General features: G+C 33.4%; 1 protein-coding gene across 1 annotated transcript; it reads left to right on the top strand.

Moving 5' to 3' along the window:
• The first annotated feature begins 291 nt into the window (after window positions 1–291).
• On the top strand, window positions 292–3,587 carry LOC133292433 (magnesium transporter MRS2-F-like). The gene is made up of 7 exons (XM_061490837.1): window positions 292–693; window positions 1,382–1,443; window positions 1,525–1,627; window positions 1,971–2,099; window positions 2,754–2,914; window positions 3,071–3,197; window positions 3,306–3,587. Exons 1-7 carry the CDS (start codon window positions 292–294, stop codon window positions 3,585–3,587), a joined length of 1,266 nt encoding a protein of 421 aa, XP_061346821.1.
• The last annotated feature ends 10,818 nt before the right edge of the window (window positions 3,588–14,405 follow it).

Raw genomic sequence — 14,405 nt, 5'->3', positions numbered from 1 at the left:
AATTGGGCCAAGGTCCATTTCATTTAAAGTTGTTAGTTAGTTTAATCTGAAAAAACAAATTAAATAAGATAAATCTCCTGTACCCGAATTTGGTGGGAGAAAACTTATCATCAAATAAAGAAAAGGTCGTCTACAAAAACAAGTGTAACTGCAAGACGTAAGATAAGTTTATTTTTGTTGAGAACAACGTAAAAGAATTTCAAGGAACATAGGTTTTTTGTTTGGTGAAAGAGTTGATATAGAGAGAGATAGTTAATATGAATAGATAGAGATGGTATTGGATTTGAAGTGATGGGTAAAATGAGGCGCATAATCGAGGAAGAGAAAGGAAAAGTGGGGATGATGATGAATGTTCAAGGGCAGGGTCGGCGTAAGGGTATGGGAATGGGAGTGAAGAAGTGGATGGTGGTATCGGAGAAAGGACAATCACTGCTTGAGGAAGTTGAGAAACACTCCATTATGAGGCGAACTGGGTTGCCGGCGCGTGACCTTAGGGTTCTCGATCCTATGTTGTCTAATCCCTCTTCCATCCTAGGACGTGACAGAGCCATTGTTGTCAACTTGGAACACATCAAAGCCATCATCACTCCCAAGGAGATCCTCATGATCAACTCCTCCAACCCTTTGTTTCTTCATTTCCTTCATGATCTTCTTGCGCGTCTTCCTTCTTCCAACAATGAAACGCCCCACCCGGTACGTGCCTCCCTAGTTTCTTTCTTTATCGCTTCAAAGTTCAAACCATTACGGAAAAAACACTCTAAAACGTATTCATTTTTGTTGTGAATGTTTTTGGGGAAAAATTATATCCTTTAAGGCCATAATAATTTTTATCATGAGAATTCTTAGGTTATTTGTGAATGCACGAAATACTGAAAATAGATTCAGCTCAATGACCTATAAACACCTTTGTTTTGCATATAATCTGTTAGTGGGGTTCACAAAGCCAAAAAAATCCAATTAAATAATATTACTTTTTTTTGTTATGATTGTCACTTTTAAACTGATCTTTACATGACATAACAATCCAAATAAATCACTTCTCATTAAATCCCAACTATCAAGGGTAGGGGTGAGGACAATAATTTTACCCTTGCAGCATAAAAAGTAACTTTATCATTTTACCACTTCTTTACGTTCGCCCTCATATATAATACTCTGAATAGAAATTAAAAAGTAACTTAAAACACATATTTGATCTAAATTAAGTTGAATTAAGCACACCATCACTAGCATGTTTTTTTCTTTTTTCTTTTTTTTGATACAATAGTAGTACCAAGGTTTGAACCTTATGCCGATTACTTAAACCCCTCGGCACTAGACCAATGTTAATGTCTTTGCTATATAGTAAAAATTTTCAATGACTCTAGACTTAATTCCACAGATGAGCAATGACACGGATACTGATTATGAAGCAAAATCTTTATCGGAGGGGTCACCTACATTGTGCAGTCGTCAGGATTCCCACATTGAGGACTTTCAAGACACGTTAAACGTTGACATAAAATGGGGTAGCTCTAAGAGGAGGGCACAGGATGTACCAGAAGCACCAGCTCCCAAGCAGTTACCTTTTGAGTTCAGAGCACTTGAGGCATGTCTTGAATCTGCTTGCATGTGCCTTGAATCTGAGGTCTGTAGGTAATTTATTTTGTTCATTTATAGAACTGCATTTACACTATCTCTAATCATGTTGTTGATGGAGCCAAAGATTCGAATGGGAAAAATATATTTAATGAATAAACACTTTAATCTTATTGTATCTCTGATAGTAAGGGCAGTCTTACAAAATTTCCATTATGTCGTTTTTTTTTTTTTAAGAAAAAATTTCTCAACTTAATTTTTTTTCTCAGGAATTGTTTTGAAGTTGCTCTTGTTTCTTAAACCTGATGTATTATTTTATTATTTATTTAATAAGACCAGATCCAAGTGAATTCTATAATGATTATAAGCTCTATGCCTTTTATCTTTATCAGGCTCGAACATTGGAGGAAGAGGCTTACCCAGCTTTAGATGAATTGACCTCTAAAATTAGCACACTCAATCTTGAACGTGTAAGACAGATCAAGAGTCGTTTGGTTGCACTTTCTGGCCGTGTGCAGAAGGTAAATAATATTCATCAAACACATGCTACCATGTATGATGAAGAAGATCTATGAATTTTACATTAAGAATTTCGGAAGTATAGTCATCTGTCTTGTGCACCCTGTTGTTTGAAACTCTGTGTTCCCTAAAGAAAACAAAGCTTAATCTTGATTTTCAATAAGAAATTTTCTGCAAAACACCATGCTGATGTAGAGATGGAGGATTCAATGCTAATAATTTATACATGGGATCATTTTGCCATGTTTTTTCAAAGGCTCCATTTTTTGTTTATTAATATAGCACACTTTTAAAGAAGAATTTAAATTCGAAAAGCAATATACTTGTAAATATATAAGGATAAGATTGCTTATAAGTATTATCCCTATTTTAATCCTTACTAGTTAGGATTTAATCTCTAGTGGTTTTTAATATAACACTTTTGCAAATTAGATTTGAGATTAGGAACTTTACGTTTTCAAGAAGCTCTAAGCAAATGGGATTTGGGGTAACTTGGTGGTCGTTAAAGGCCTTTTTGGTTATTTTAGTTCAGAGTTCCTTTATGAGCATATTTTTGCTCCAAGCTGGAGTACATGCCTAGGGATTTTTTGATTAATTATTCAACAAAGCTACGCTGTTCTGAAAATAAAAACTAGTACTAGTCTTGAATTTTACAGGTGGCAGATCAACTCGAACATTTGTTGGACGATGATAATGACATGGCTGAAATGTACTTGACACAAAAGCTCGATGCTCGCTTATTGGATCAGGCTGAGGCATCATCAAAACAAGCGTACAATGTTGAATTTGAAGATCATGACGACGAAAGGTGCAAACTGTTAACATTAGTCTATTAAATAATAGCTCTATTTTGACAAATAAGACTCAAGTGTTATACTTCATTAAAACCTAATAAACATTATTTAATCAAATGCACCATAACTCTGCTATTCAATTACATGAGTCACGCTTAGTATGGTTGCTTTGCCTGCAGAGGTAAATCAATTTCGGAAAAGTCAGACACAACTTCTGGTCCTGCTGACCTTGACGTTGAGGAATTGGAGATGCTTCTAGAAGCATATTTTGCACAGATAAATGGAATCATGCAAAAATTGTCCAGTGTACGTATCTTTTGAACTCTTGTATATATATTTTATTATGTGCTATTCAATATTTATTTATTTTTCTTTATCAAAGTCACTGACGTATGTGTATGGCACATGGTTAAGATGAGTGAGTACGTGGATGACACAGAGGACTACATCAACATAATGTTGGATGATAAAAGAAATCAGCTTCTACAGGTAGCAGTAGTATTCGACACGCTAAACATGATAGTTAGTGCGGGAATTGTGGTTGTAGGATCGTTTGGCATGAATATTCACATAGATCTCTTTGATGGTCAAAATAGTCAATTTTGGGCTACAACTTGGGGTACAGTTGTAGGCTGTGTAGTTTTATTCCTTGTCTCTGTTTGGTGGGGTAAGAAAAGATATTTGCTCCCTCGTTAAAGGGAAATCACTTGTGAATCACTTCAACCATTACCAATTTATGAGCAAACTACTTGTATGAAATTTTAGTGATTTGCAAAACGTTAGCTTTCTAGATTCTAGATAACAACAAATTGAGAAAATGAAAGGCGATCAAATGAAGGGAAATATTCTTTATTAGTAATTATTAGATAAAATATTACATGTTTTAGGTAAGTAAATTACCACATGAGTATCTCTTCACCCTGAAAAAAATAAAAATAAAAAAAATATATATATATACATATATATATATATATATATATAAGGGAAAAAATTTTGTTATGTTGTAAGAAAAAAATATCTCATGTAGCAGAAACAAAATTACAAGTGCGACCTCTCAGGTAAGAGGAAAGAGAAAAAATAGAGGTGGGATCCATTCCATTTTTTGTCTGTAAGAAATTGGCTTCTCTTATGTAACATAAGATAAATATAATCTAATATATATATATACATATATATATATATATATATATATATATATATATATATGGGAAAAACACTTCTCATGTTGTATGAAAAGTGTTTTCTCACGTTGTGACTCTTCGATTTGTGTGTAAAACTTTCTTTCTTTTTTCTTTGTTTAATAAGTGTGGACCCACAACTAGTTAAGTCACAACATGAGAATATAATTTTCATGTAACATGAGAAAATCAAAGCCCTATATATATATATATATATACATATATATATATATATATATATATATATATATATGACAAAATAATTTCTGCAGCTGCTGTACCTACAGCAAGCAAGGATCCGCGTCCGGATTCTAGGATACGGCAACGGATCCTGAGTTTTTTTTTTTTTTTAAAGTCGTGGGGCCCACTTTTATGTCTCAGCTGTAGATAACACTATCTACGGCTGCTGCAGAAATGTTAAGCCCTATATATATATATATATATATATATATATATATATATATATATACACACAACGGATCCTGAGTTTTTTTTTTTTTAAAGTCGTGGGGCCCACTTTTCTGTGTCAGCTGTAGATAACGCTATCTACGGCTGCTGCAGAAATGTTAAGCCTATATATATATATACAACGGATCCTGAGTTTTTTTTTTTTTTTAAGCCGTGGGGCCCACTTTTCTGTGTCAGCTGTAGATAACACTATCTACGGCTGCTGCAGAAATGTTAAGCCCTATATATATAAACAAAACGACGTAGTTTTGGGATGACCGAAGATAAACTTATCTCAAATTGCTGGAGAAATATTTTTCTCATATATATATATATAATTCTTTGGGGCGAAATAAGTTTTTTCTTTTTGGATATTCCCACAGTCCAGCAAAAAAGGAATCCATATAAATATGAGACTAATCCCCAATTGGATAGCGTGACAATTATACTAATGACAACCATAATGCGAGAAGATGAAACTCGATCAAAATAAAGGAAAATAGGTGCATGGCACGAGAATAATTATTAATTTATTTTATTTTACACTTGAGCAGACGAAGGAATAATAACTTGGAAGGTTTTAATTTAAGCAAGTAAATTAGGAAATGAGACTCTCTTCTCCCAGATACCTTTGTACTCAAGAAAAAAATAGACTGCATCTAGTCTAACACTTCGCCAGCATTTTGATGAACACGATAAACCATCCTTTTCGGAGCTATAAACTTGAAAGCTATACACAGGTGGTGATGGAGATTTCACAATGTTCCACCAAGCGGTGCACCAAAACATAGTTTGTACCGCGAATGTTATCTTGGAAGGACCATTGTTGGAAGGTTCCATAATGAAGAGAACGACCACCAAGATCATTGTCCTTGGAATGACAATGGAGTTTAAGAATAAAAGCAGGACCCAATTCTTGTTCAACACGCACTGTTCTTGTTGCCAACAATCCATCATCTTGTTGTTGACACTGTATTGGGACTACAATCCTCATTACTAATATAGCAACTGTAGCCAACAACTTGAACATGTTTGTTAGATAACAAAAACAAGCTTACCTATTTCTACTACCCTACACATACACATAACCGCACTGCGAATTGCAACTTATATAAAAGCCACCACCAAAAAAGTCTTTCACATTCTTTATTAATTGTGACATCACTTCTTGAAGAATAACAATTTACAAGAAGAATAGTAAAAAATTATTGCAGTTCTGCATGCAGGTAAACCGTAAATTGCTCCATGGCTTTTTGACCATACGGGTACAAATCTCCAAATTTGTTTTTGATTGGGTGTTTGCAAAAACATATTTCTACTCTATGCCACGTGTCTTAATGATGGAGACTCACATTTCAAAAATAAACATAAACCTTCCAACTTTTATTTATTTATTTGTGGCACGAGGATACTAGACATAAGATATAGTAAATATATATATTTCCCCAAACACCCAATAATATATTTTTATTTTTTTTATTTTTAGATTTGGACCGCTGGTCAAAAAAGCCTCGCTCCATTAATTGTAGTATTACTCTCTCTCTCTTTTTACAATTCAAAACATAAATTGTATTTAATTTATTCATTGAATGGAGTATTTGACCCAATTATTTAATTAAGACATAGTAAATATATTTCCTCAAACATGCAATAATTTTATTTTATTTTTTGGATTTCGACCCCTGGTCAAAAAGCCTCGCTCCATTAACTGCAATTAGGGATGGCAAAAATGAGCCAACCCGTCGGGTTGGCTCGTAACCCGCACAAAACGAGCCGGGTTGGGTTGGCAAAAATGAGCTGCCAGCTCGATTTAGCCCGACCCGAGCCAACCCGAGCTCAAACGAGCCAGCTCGCGGGTTGAACGAGCCAGCTCGCGGGTTACTCTTTTTTTTTTTTTTTTTTTTTTTTAATACAATGGACTTTACTGATGGATTCTCCACTGATGGACTTCTTTTATTTTTTATTTTTTGGCTTTACATACGTTTTATGGTTATCGTGAGCTAGAGTAATTCAAAAAATCATGATAAATGACTCTTGTGATTCGTGGAGTGGTTTGTGTTTCATTTAATGTTTTTGGATTTTGTAAACTACTACTTGTAGTTGGACTGCAAAATACAATAATTTTATACAGGAAAACAAACCACAAAAATTAAATTTTTTGAGCCAACCCGCTAGCCAATATTTTGAGCTAACCAACCCGCGAGCCAACCCACTAGCATCATTTCGAGCTAACTCGCGAGCTTTTTTTGAGCCAACCCGTGAGCTTTTTTACGAGCCAACCCGCGAGCTGATTATCGAGCCAACCCGCGAGCCAACCCTAACCCGGCTCGGGTCGAGCCGGGTTGGATTTTCTGGCTCGTTTTTTTTTTCGAGCCAACCCGACCCGACCCATTTTTTTCGGGCTGAATGCGGGTTGGGCCGGGTCGAGTCGGGTTGGCCCGTTTTGCCAACCCTAACTGCAATATTTACTCTCTCATTTTTCAATTCAGAACATAAAATTGTATTTAATTTATTCATCGAATGGAGTCATTAAAAAAAGTTAATTTAAAATAAATCACAACAGAAAAAATGGTAAATGATAAGTTATCTAAAGTAACTTATCATTTATCTACATGAGGTAGGATCTTTTGACACCGGTGTCAAATTTAAAGTTTGACACCTCATCTGAGAGCCGTTAGATCAAAAAATATCAATGGTGTCACATGCTTACAAATCAGAGTCGTTGATATTTTTTGATCTAACGACTCTCAGATGAGGTGTCAAACTTTAAATTTGACACCAGTGTCAAAGGATCTTACCTCTATCTATATTTACTGTAAAAACATTAAAGCCATATATATATATGATTAGACAGGATCCTTTGACACCGGTGTCAAAGAAAAAGTTTGACACCTCATCTGAGAGCCGTTAGATTAAAAAAAATCAACGATTCTGATTTGTAAGCATGTGACACCATTGATTTTTTTTAATCTAACGGCTCTCAGATGAGGTGTCAAACTTTTTCTTTGACACCGGTGTCAAAGGATCCTGCCTCTATATATATATATATATATATATATATATATATATATATATATATATATAAGGTTTTATGAGTATTAAGTCACTAGATATAAACTTTTGTTCAGTCACTGGTACAAAGGTGAATCAACAGTGATAAAAGAAGTGAGAGAACAAGGTAATTATAAATTCATAATCATTTAAAGATAAATCAATTAATATAAGGAAATAAATAAACAAAACGACGTAGTTTAATCATGACTTGACCATCCAGTTATATAACAAATATATATATGGGCTAAGTGTCTCTTCTTTTAAAGGATACGAATTATGTCCTTTTAATTTTTTACACTACGTACTACGAGTAATACATAATTATAATATGAAAAAAAAATTCTTTTCTCTTTCCACATCAGCTAAAGGGACTAACGAAAGAGAAAAAAAATTCATATTATAACTATGTATTACTTGTAGTACATAACTATGTAACAATGATACCGGCACAGGACTCGACACGATACAACACTCCAACACGTTAATTCTAAAAAATGTTAGATTTCGACACGTTAGGAAACGTTTAAATTTTAAATAATTTTTTTAATTTATGTTGTGTATATTATATTTAATATTCAATAATTTAATAAAAAAATAAAAGTAAACTTATAATACCCATTAATTTTGCAAAGAAACATAGGATATCACAAATATTTATATTAAATTGAATAAAATGGTAATAGTAATCCCACGAATCTAATAGTTAGAACAAAAAACGCAACGCAATGCAACCTGTGAACCTTTTTATGAGTTTCTACAACATGTGTTGGAGTGTTGGAGTGTCGAGGTGTCGGACACGACACGTTAGGATTTTTGAAGTGTCAATACTTTATAAGTACATAATGTTAAAAATTAAAAAGTCACAACATTTCCTTTAAAAGGATAAATATATATATATATATATATATATATATATATATATATATATATATATATCATAATCCTTATTATTCTTTGGCGCGAATTGATTTTTTTTTTATATTCCCACAATTCTAGCAAAAAAGAAATCCGTACAAATAAGAGAATAACCCGTAATTGGATAGCATGACAATTATAATAAGTGAAAAGTGTTTGTCCTTTTAAATGACACAACTTATATCATTTTACTCTCACAAAGAGGTGAGACTCACACCTTTATTTTTTTTGTTCACTCTCTCTCCTCTTTTATCTATTTCTTTCTCTTACTTAAAATGACACAATTTTACATTCTTCAAAATGACACACATTTTACCCTTATACTAATTACAACCATAACGTGAGAAGATGAAACGCGATCAAAATAAAGGAAAATATATTCGTTAATAATATAGATAAAGTATTACATGTATTATAATAAGTGCATGGAACACGAGAATAATTATTATTATATTTTATTTTTCACTTGAGCAGAGAGGAAGGAATAATAACTTGAAGGTTTTAATTTAGGAAAGTAAATTAGGAAATGGGACTCTCTTCTCCCAGATACCTTTGTACTCAAGAAAAAAATAGACTCCATCTAGTCTAACACTTCGCCAGCATTTTGATGAACACGATAAACCATCCTTTTCGGAGTTATAAACTTGAAAGCTATACCCAGGTGGTGATGGAGATTTCACACTGTTCCACCAAGCGGTGCACCAAAACACAGTTGTACCGATAATGTTATCTTTGAAGGACCATTGTTGGAAGATTCCATAATCAAGAGCACGATCACCAAGATCATTGTCCTTGGAACGACAATGGAGTTTAAGAATAAAAGCAGGACCCAATTCTTGTTGAACACGCACTGTTCTTGTTGCCAACAATCCATCATCTTGTTGTTGACACTGTATTGGGACTACAATCCCCATTACTAATACAACAACTGTAGCCAACAACTTGAACATGTTTGTTAGATAACAAAAACAAGCTTACCTATTTTCACTACCCTACACATACACACAACCTCACTGCGAATTGCAACTTATATAAAAGCCACCACCAAAAAAATCTTCCACATTCTTTATTAATTGTGACATCACTTCTTGAAGAATAACAATTTACAAGAAGAATAGTCAAAAATTGTTGCAGTACTGCATGCAGTAAAACCATAAATTGCTCCTTGGCTTTTTGACCAAACGGTTACAAATCTCCAAAATTGATTTTGATTGGGTGTTTGCAAAAACATGTTTCTACTCTATGCCACGTGTCTTAACGATGGAGACTCGCATTTTAAAAATAAACAAGCCTTCTAACTTTTATTTATTTATTTATGGCACGAGGGGAACATCGATTATTGTGCCACTTTTCGAAAAAAAAAATATCTAGATATTATGCGAACAGTATTTTTTACCACACTGTCACGCGACGTAATTCGCTACGACTGGTAACAAATTACGTTTGTCAATAATTTTGTGACACGTGGCATATTTTCACAGAAAAGCTGATTGGATGTAATTCGCTACTAGTTAGCGAATTTGGTACGCAATATAGCCACGTGTCACGAACGTAATTCGGAACCAGTCGTAGCGAATTACGTGGTGTGGCAGTGTGATAAAAAATACTAGACATAAGACGTAGTAAATATATTTCCCCAAACACCCAATAATTTTATTTTATATTTATTTTTGAGTAAAGTTATTTTTGGGCCCCGAATTAAAAAATAAAGTTCTCACTTTAGTCCCTTAAAAAAAATTAGTCGCCTGGTCACTATAAACTCATCTGTCCACTTTGAATTTCTTAAGGACCTCGAGACTAACTTTTTTTTGTAAGAAATTAAAGTGAGGACTATATTTCTTGTTAAGGACTCAAGAGGATCTTTACTCTTTAAATTTTAGATTTGGACCCCGGTCAAAAAAGTCTCGCTCCATTAATTGCAGTATTTACTCTCTCTTTTTCAATTCAAAACATAAAATTGTATTTAATTTAGGAAGAAGTTCATCAATGCTAATGTGATTTACTCCAGAATTATCTATATCTAATTTTTTTTATCATACATTCCCCGTGATTTGCAAAAGGATATTTTTTTATTATATATGTTCCTGTGATTTTTTACTTTTTATAAATCACATATGTGATTCTGAAGCAAACCATGAGACATTGATGAACATTTTCCTTTAATTTATTCATTGAGTGGAGTATTTGACCCAATAATTTAATTAAGACATAGTAAATATATTTCCCCAAACACCCAATAATTTTATTTTTCATTTATTTTTTAGATTTGGACCCCTGGTCAAAAAGCCTCGCTCCATTAACTGCAGTATTTACTTTCTCTTTTTTCAATTCAAAACAAAATTTTATTTAATTTATTCATTGAATGGAGTCATTAAAAAAAAGTTAATTTAAAATAAGTGACAACAGAAAAAATGATAATAATAATTAACACTCCGTACATTGAATAACGAGTAAATGAATTACAAAGGGTCTATTTGAATTCAGTTCTCAAAAATAATTTTTTAATTGTTAAAATAAAAAAAAATTGTTTGATATTATTTATTTTGGAAAAACAATTGAAAATTATAACTATTTTTTATTTTTTAGAGAGTATATCTGAATTTTTTTTTATTTTGTGTTTTAATTTTAACTTTCGAAATAAAAAATATAAAAAAGTACATATTTCATTAATTATTCTATAAAACAATTTTTAAAAGTAAAAAATTAAAACACAATCAAACAAATCCTTAGCAATACTATGTGATCTCCTCGATGCAATGTCGCATGTAGGGAGTGTTAACGGGCCGAGTCAAGCCGAACTTTGGTCTTAAAAGGCTGAGCCTATGTTTAAATGTGTCAGCTGACCAAGTTTGTTACCTGTTATAAATATAATTATCGGCTTGTGGCATGACTTATTTGCAAAAAATAAAAGTCTGGTTTAGCCTGTTAGCCTGTTTAAAATAAATAAAAGGACAAAAATTTATCCAAACAAAATATACAATCAACAACATTTGTAATACCATAAATATTAAAAAATTCAATGTTTATCCAAACAGCATAATATAAAACAAAATCATTCAAAAACTCTGTTTAACCAATAAAATAGGATGAAATGGATTGAGGAGAAAAAGAGGGCTATATTACAAGTAGTATAAAAATTATAAAATAAAAAAATAATATACTAGGTCAACCTGAGAGGCTCTAAGGCCGAACTTTTGAATTGGAGGCTGAGACATTTTTATTAAATCAACTTTTATACAAATTCAAGTCTGGTGTCAACAACAAATTTTAGATATGTAAGCTTAGGCTTTCACGAGTCGAGTTATAGGCCCCTGATACGTTTAGCACCCATAGTCGATGGGATTTAGATTTATTAAAAATAATATTATTTACACATATTTCATTGATATATTTTCTTAAAAATAAAATCTCATGTTTAATTAGGAGATTTGAATTTTGAAAAGACTTTCCTTCCTTTTTATTCCTTTTTAATGTTGATTCTAAAAATAAGAAAAAAAACATAATAAGCATGCTTTATCATAATTTAAAGAAGAATGATAATAACACATTATTTAATTGTTTAATATTATTTATTATTAGATTGAATCACTTAGTTTTATTAAATAAATTTAACTCATTTTATATTAGTAAAACTAATATAAAATAAAAGACCAATATTAATTCTATTGTAGAAAAAAGGTTTAACAGTTAAAACGTCCATTAATTTTTTTTTAATATTATGCTAGCATATTATTAAAATTTATACCAATAATTATCAACTGGTTTTTATGCTTGAAAAGTTTGCAAATTGTGGATAAAATAAAATGACCAAAACAACACCACCAACGTGTATGCATATGGAACCAACCAATGTAAGAAAGCAAAGTGTAAAGAACTGAAGAAAACAACAGAAGCAAAAACTGGTGGCTACGGTGAACTGCACCCAATGTCATGACATGAACTAACAACAACAACAACTCCTTCTCCACACAAACTCACTCATTCATTCATTGTGCTCATGATCACCACATGCAGAACTTCTTCAAGCACCAACCTTGTAGTTCACCCTTCACTTTCTCTAAGCTTCTTATCCAAACTAGCATTTCTATATCTGAGACTCTTCTTCCCTTGCCACTTTGCACACAAGGGCATTGCACTTTCCTCAACCCAATGCAAACCCAGAAGCCATTTGGAAAAAGAAGGCAATGCTAATAATGGGATAGAAGAGGAGGTGACAAAGAGGAATTTGAGAATAACAGGGGAAGAAGATGATACATCAGAACTCGGATTACAAGCAACACTAGAAGGGTTTAACCCGGCTTGGGGAAAATACTGGGGAATACGTCTATTGGTAAAAGGATGACCTCTACCCGGTCTGGAAGAACCACGACCCCGACCAGTAAAGTTCTCACCCAAACCACGGTTAGACAACTCAGATCTCTTCTTGGATCCCACATCGCGATAACCAAGAAGCATGGCTTCACGTTCTTCCTCCTCGGTCCTAGGTATCCCCCACAACCAGAACCGAGCTGCAGGAGGAATCTTCTTCAATAACTCAGATTTGTCCTCCTGTTTCCTTTCATCACGCACAACCGAAGAAGGATCTTTCTTCCCCCTCATTATAGTAAGGAATGGAAATGATACCAAATTTAAAGCAAATATGGAGGAAATGATAGAAATCTAGGGATAAAATACCTAGAATATCAAAATTACAAGCACATACCCTTCTCCAGAAAGGCCAGAAACATTGAGGAAATTCAAAATGCAACTTACAAATGGTTCAAGAGAATGGCAACATCCAGTGCAAAAAATTCAAAAACAGAAAGAATGAAGATTAAAAAACTCAGAAAACAACACCACATTCAGATACTCGAAATGATGAAAGAAATAAAGAATGAAAATACCTGAAGTGAAGGAGTAAATCTCGAAGAATCGAAAGCAAGAAATTGCAAATGCTTGTACTCAAGGAAATCACTAAGAACAAATAGAACTTCTAAAGAATAAACGAGCATGAAAGAAGAGGAAGAAGGAAAGGAGGGAAAATGTATATATATAGGCGATTTCCAGTCATCGTTGAGGTTTTCGAATGGGAAAGGTCAAGGGTAAGAAAGTCATTACACACAAATGTATATAAATGCACACGAAAAATGAAAACGGCACAAATTGGCTGCAGCACGCTAATGAATGTGACAATCACTACATGTACAAATGAAATCATTATGACAATAAAGGCAACTATGATCTCAGTGAACTTATCACACAAAAAGCTACCATATCAGGAACCTCCAACTGGGTTCCCAAAAGGAACTTCCCACCTAATAACAAGTTACAACAAACCGGATTGCAGAACAAATAGGTTGGGGGCAACTCCCCAGTTGAACGTAAAATGACTCAAAGTCCATCTGTAACCCGGTTTGGAACAACAGAAATAATAACTCAACAAGTTGATTGTTCACCCTACTGAGATAAGGGGCAAGGAAAGATTGTCCTATAATGCAAAAATCCAGAAATTTCAAAGGCCAGAATATATGCACAAAGAATTCACGAGAACCCGAGCATTCTCTGAAGAAACTCAGACAAATGCAAATATTTCACCCCGGCAGCCCGGACACCTGAACAACCTGGCTGAGGGGCAACTGTTATGGATCCATATATGAGGCCCATTAATTGACAAACCCAACAAGAGGCAATCCAAGATATAAACCAGATGTAACTATGGAAGAATATCCATCAAAGATATCAATCGAACACTGATCAGATAAATTTTCTAAAAGGGTCAAGGTCTATATATAGACATTGACCAAACACAATGAACAGCCATCAGCGAACCGCTGTAACTGACGACTGCAAAGGGATACGACTAGTTACCGATTCGGTTCTACATTGATTGAATGCGTCGGTTGGGTTTAAAACAAAACCAAAAGGAAAGAACCGATTCAGG

Source organism: Gastrolobium bilobum, unplaced genomic scaffold (assembly GCF_033153095.1).
Source record: "Gastrolobium bilobum isolate Gb01-03AN ecotype WA unplaced genomic scaffold, APGP_CSIRO_Gbil_v1 utg8085, whole genome shotgun sequence".
In the NCBI taxonomy this organism is placed as follows: Eukaryota; Viridiplantae; Streptophyta; class Magnoliopsida; order Fabales; family Fabaceae; genus Gastrolobium; species Gastrolobium bilobum.
Note: the sequence above shows the minus strand (reverse complement) of the source record. Positions and strands in the feature narration are given on the sequence as shown.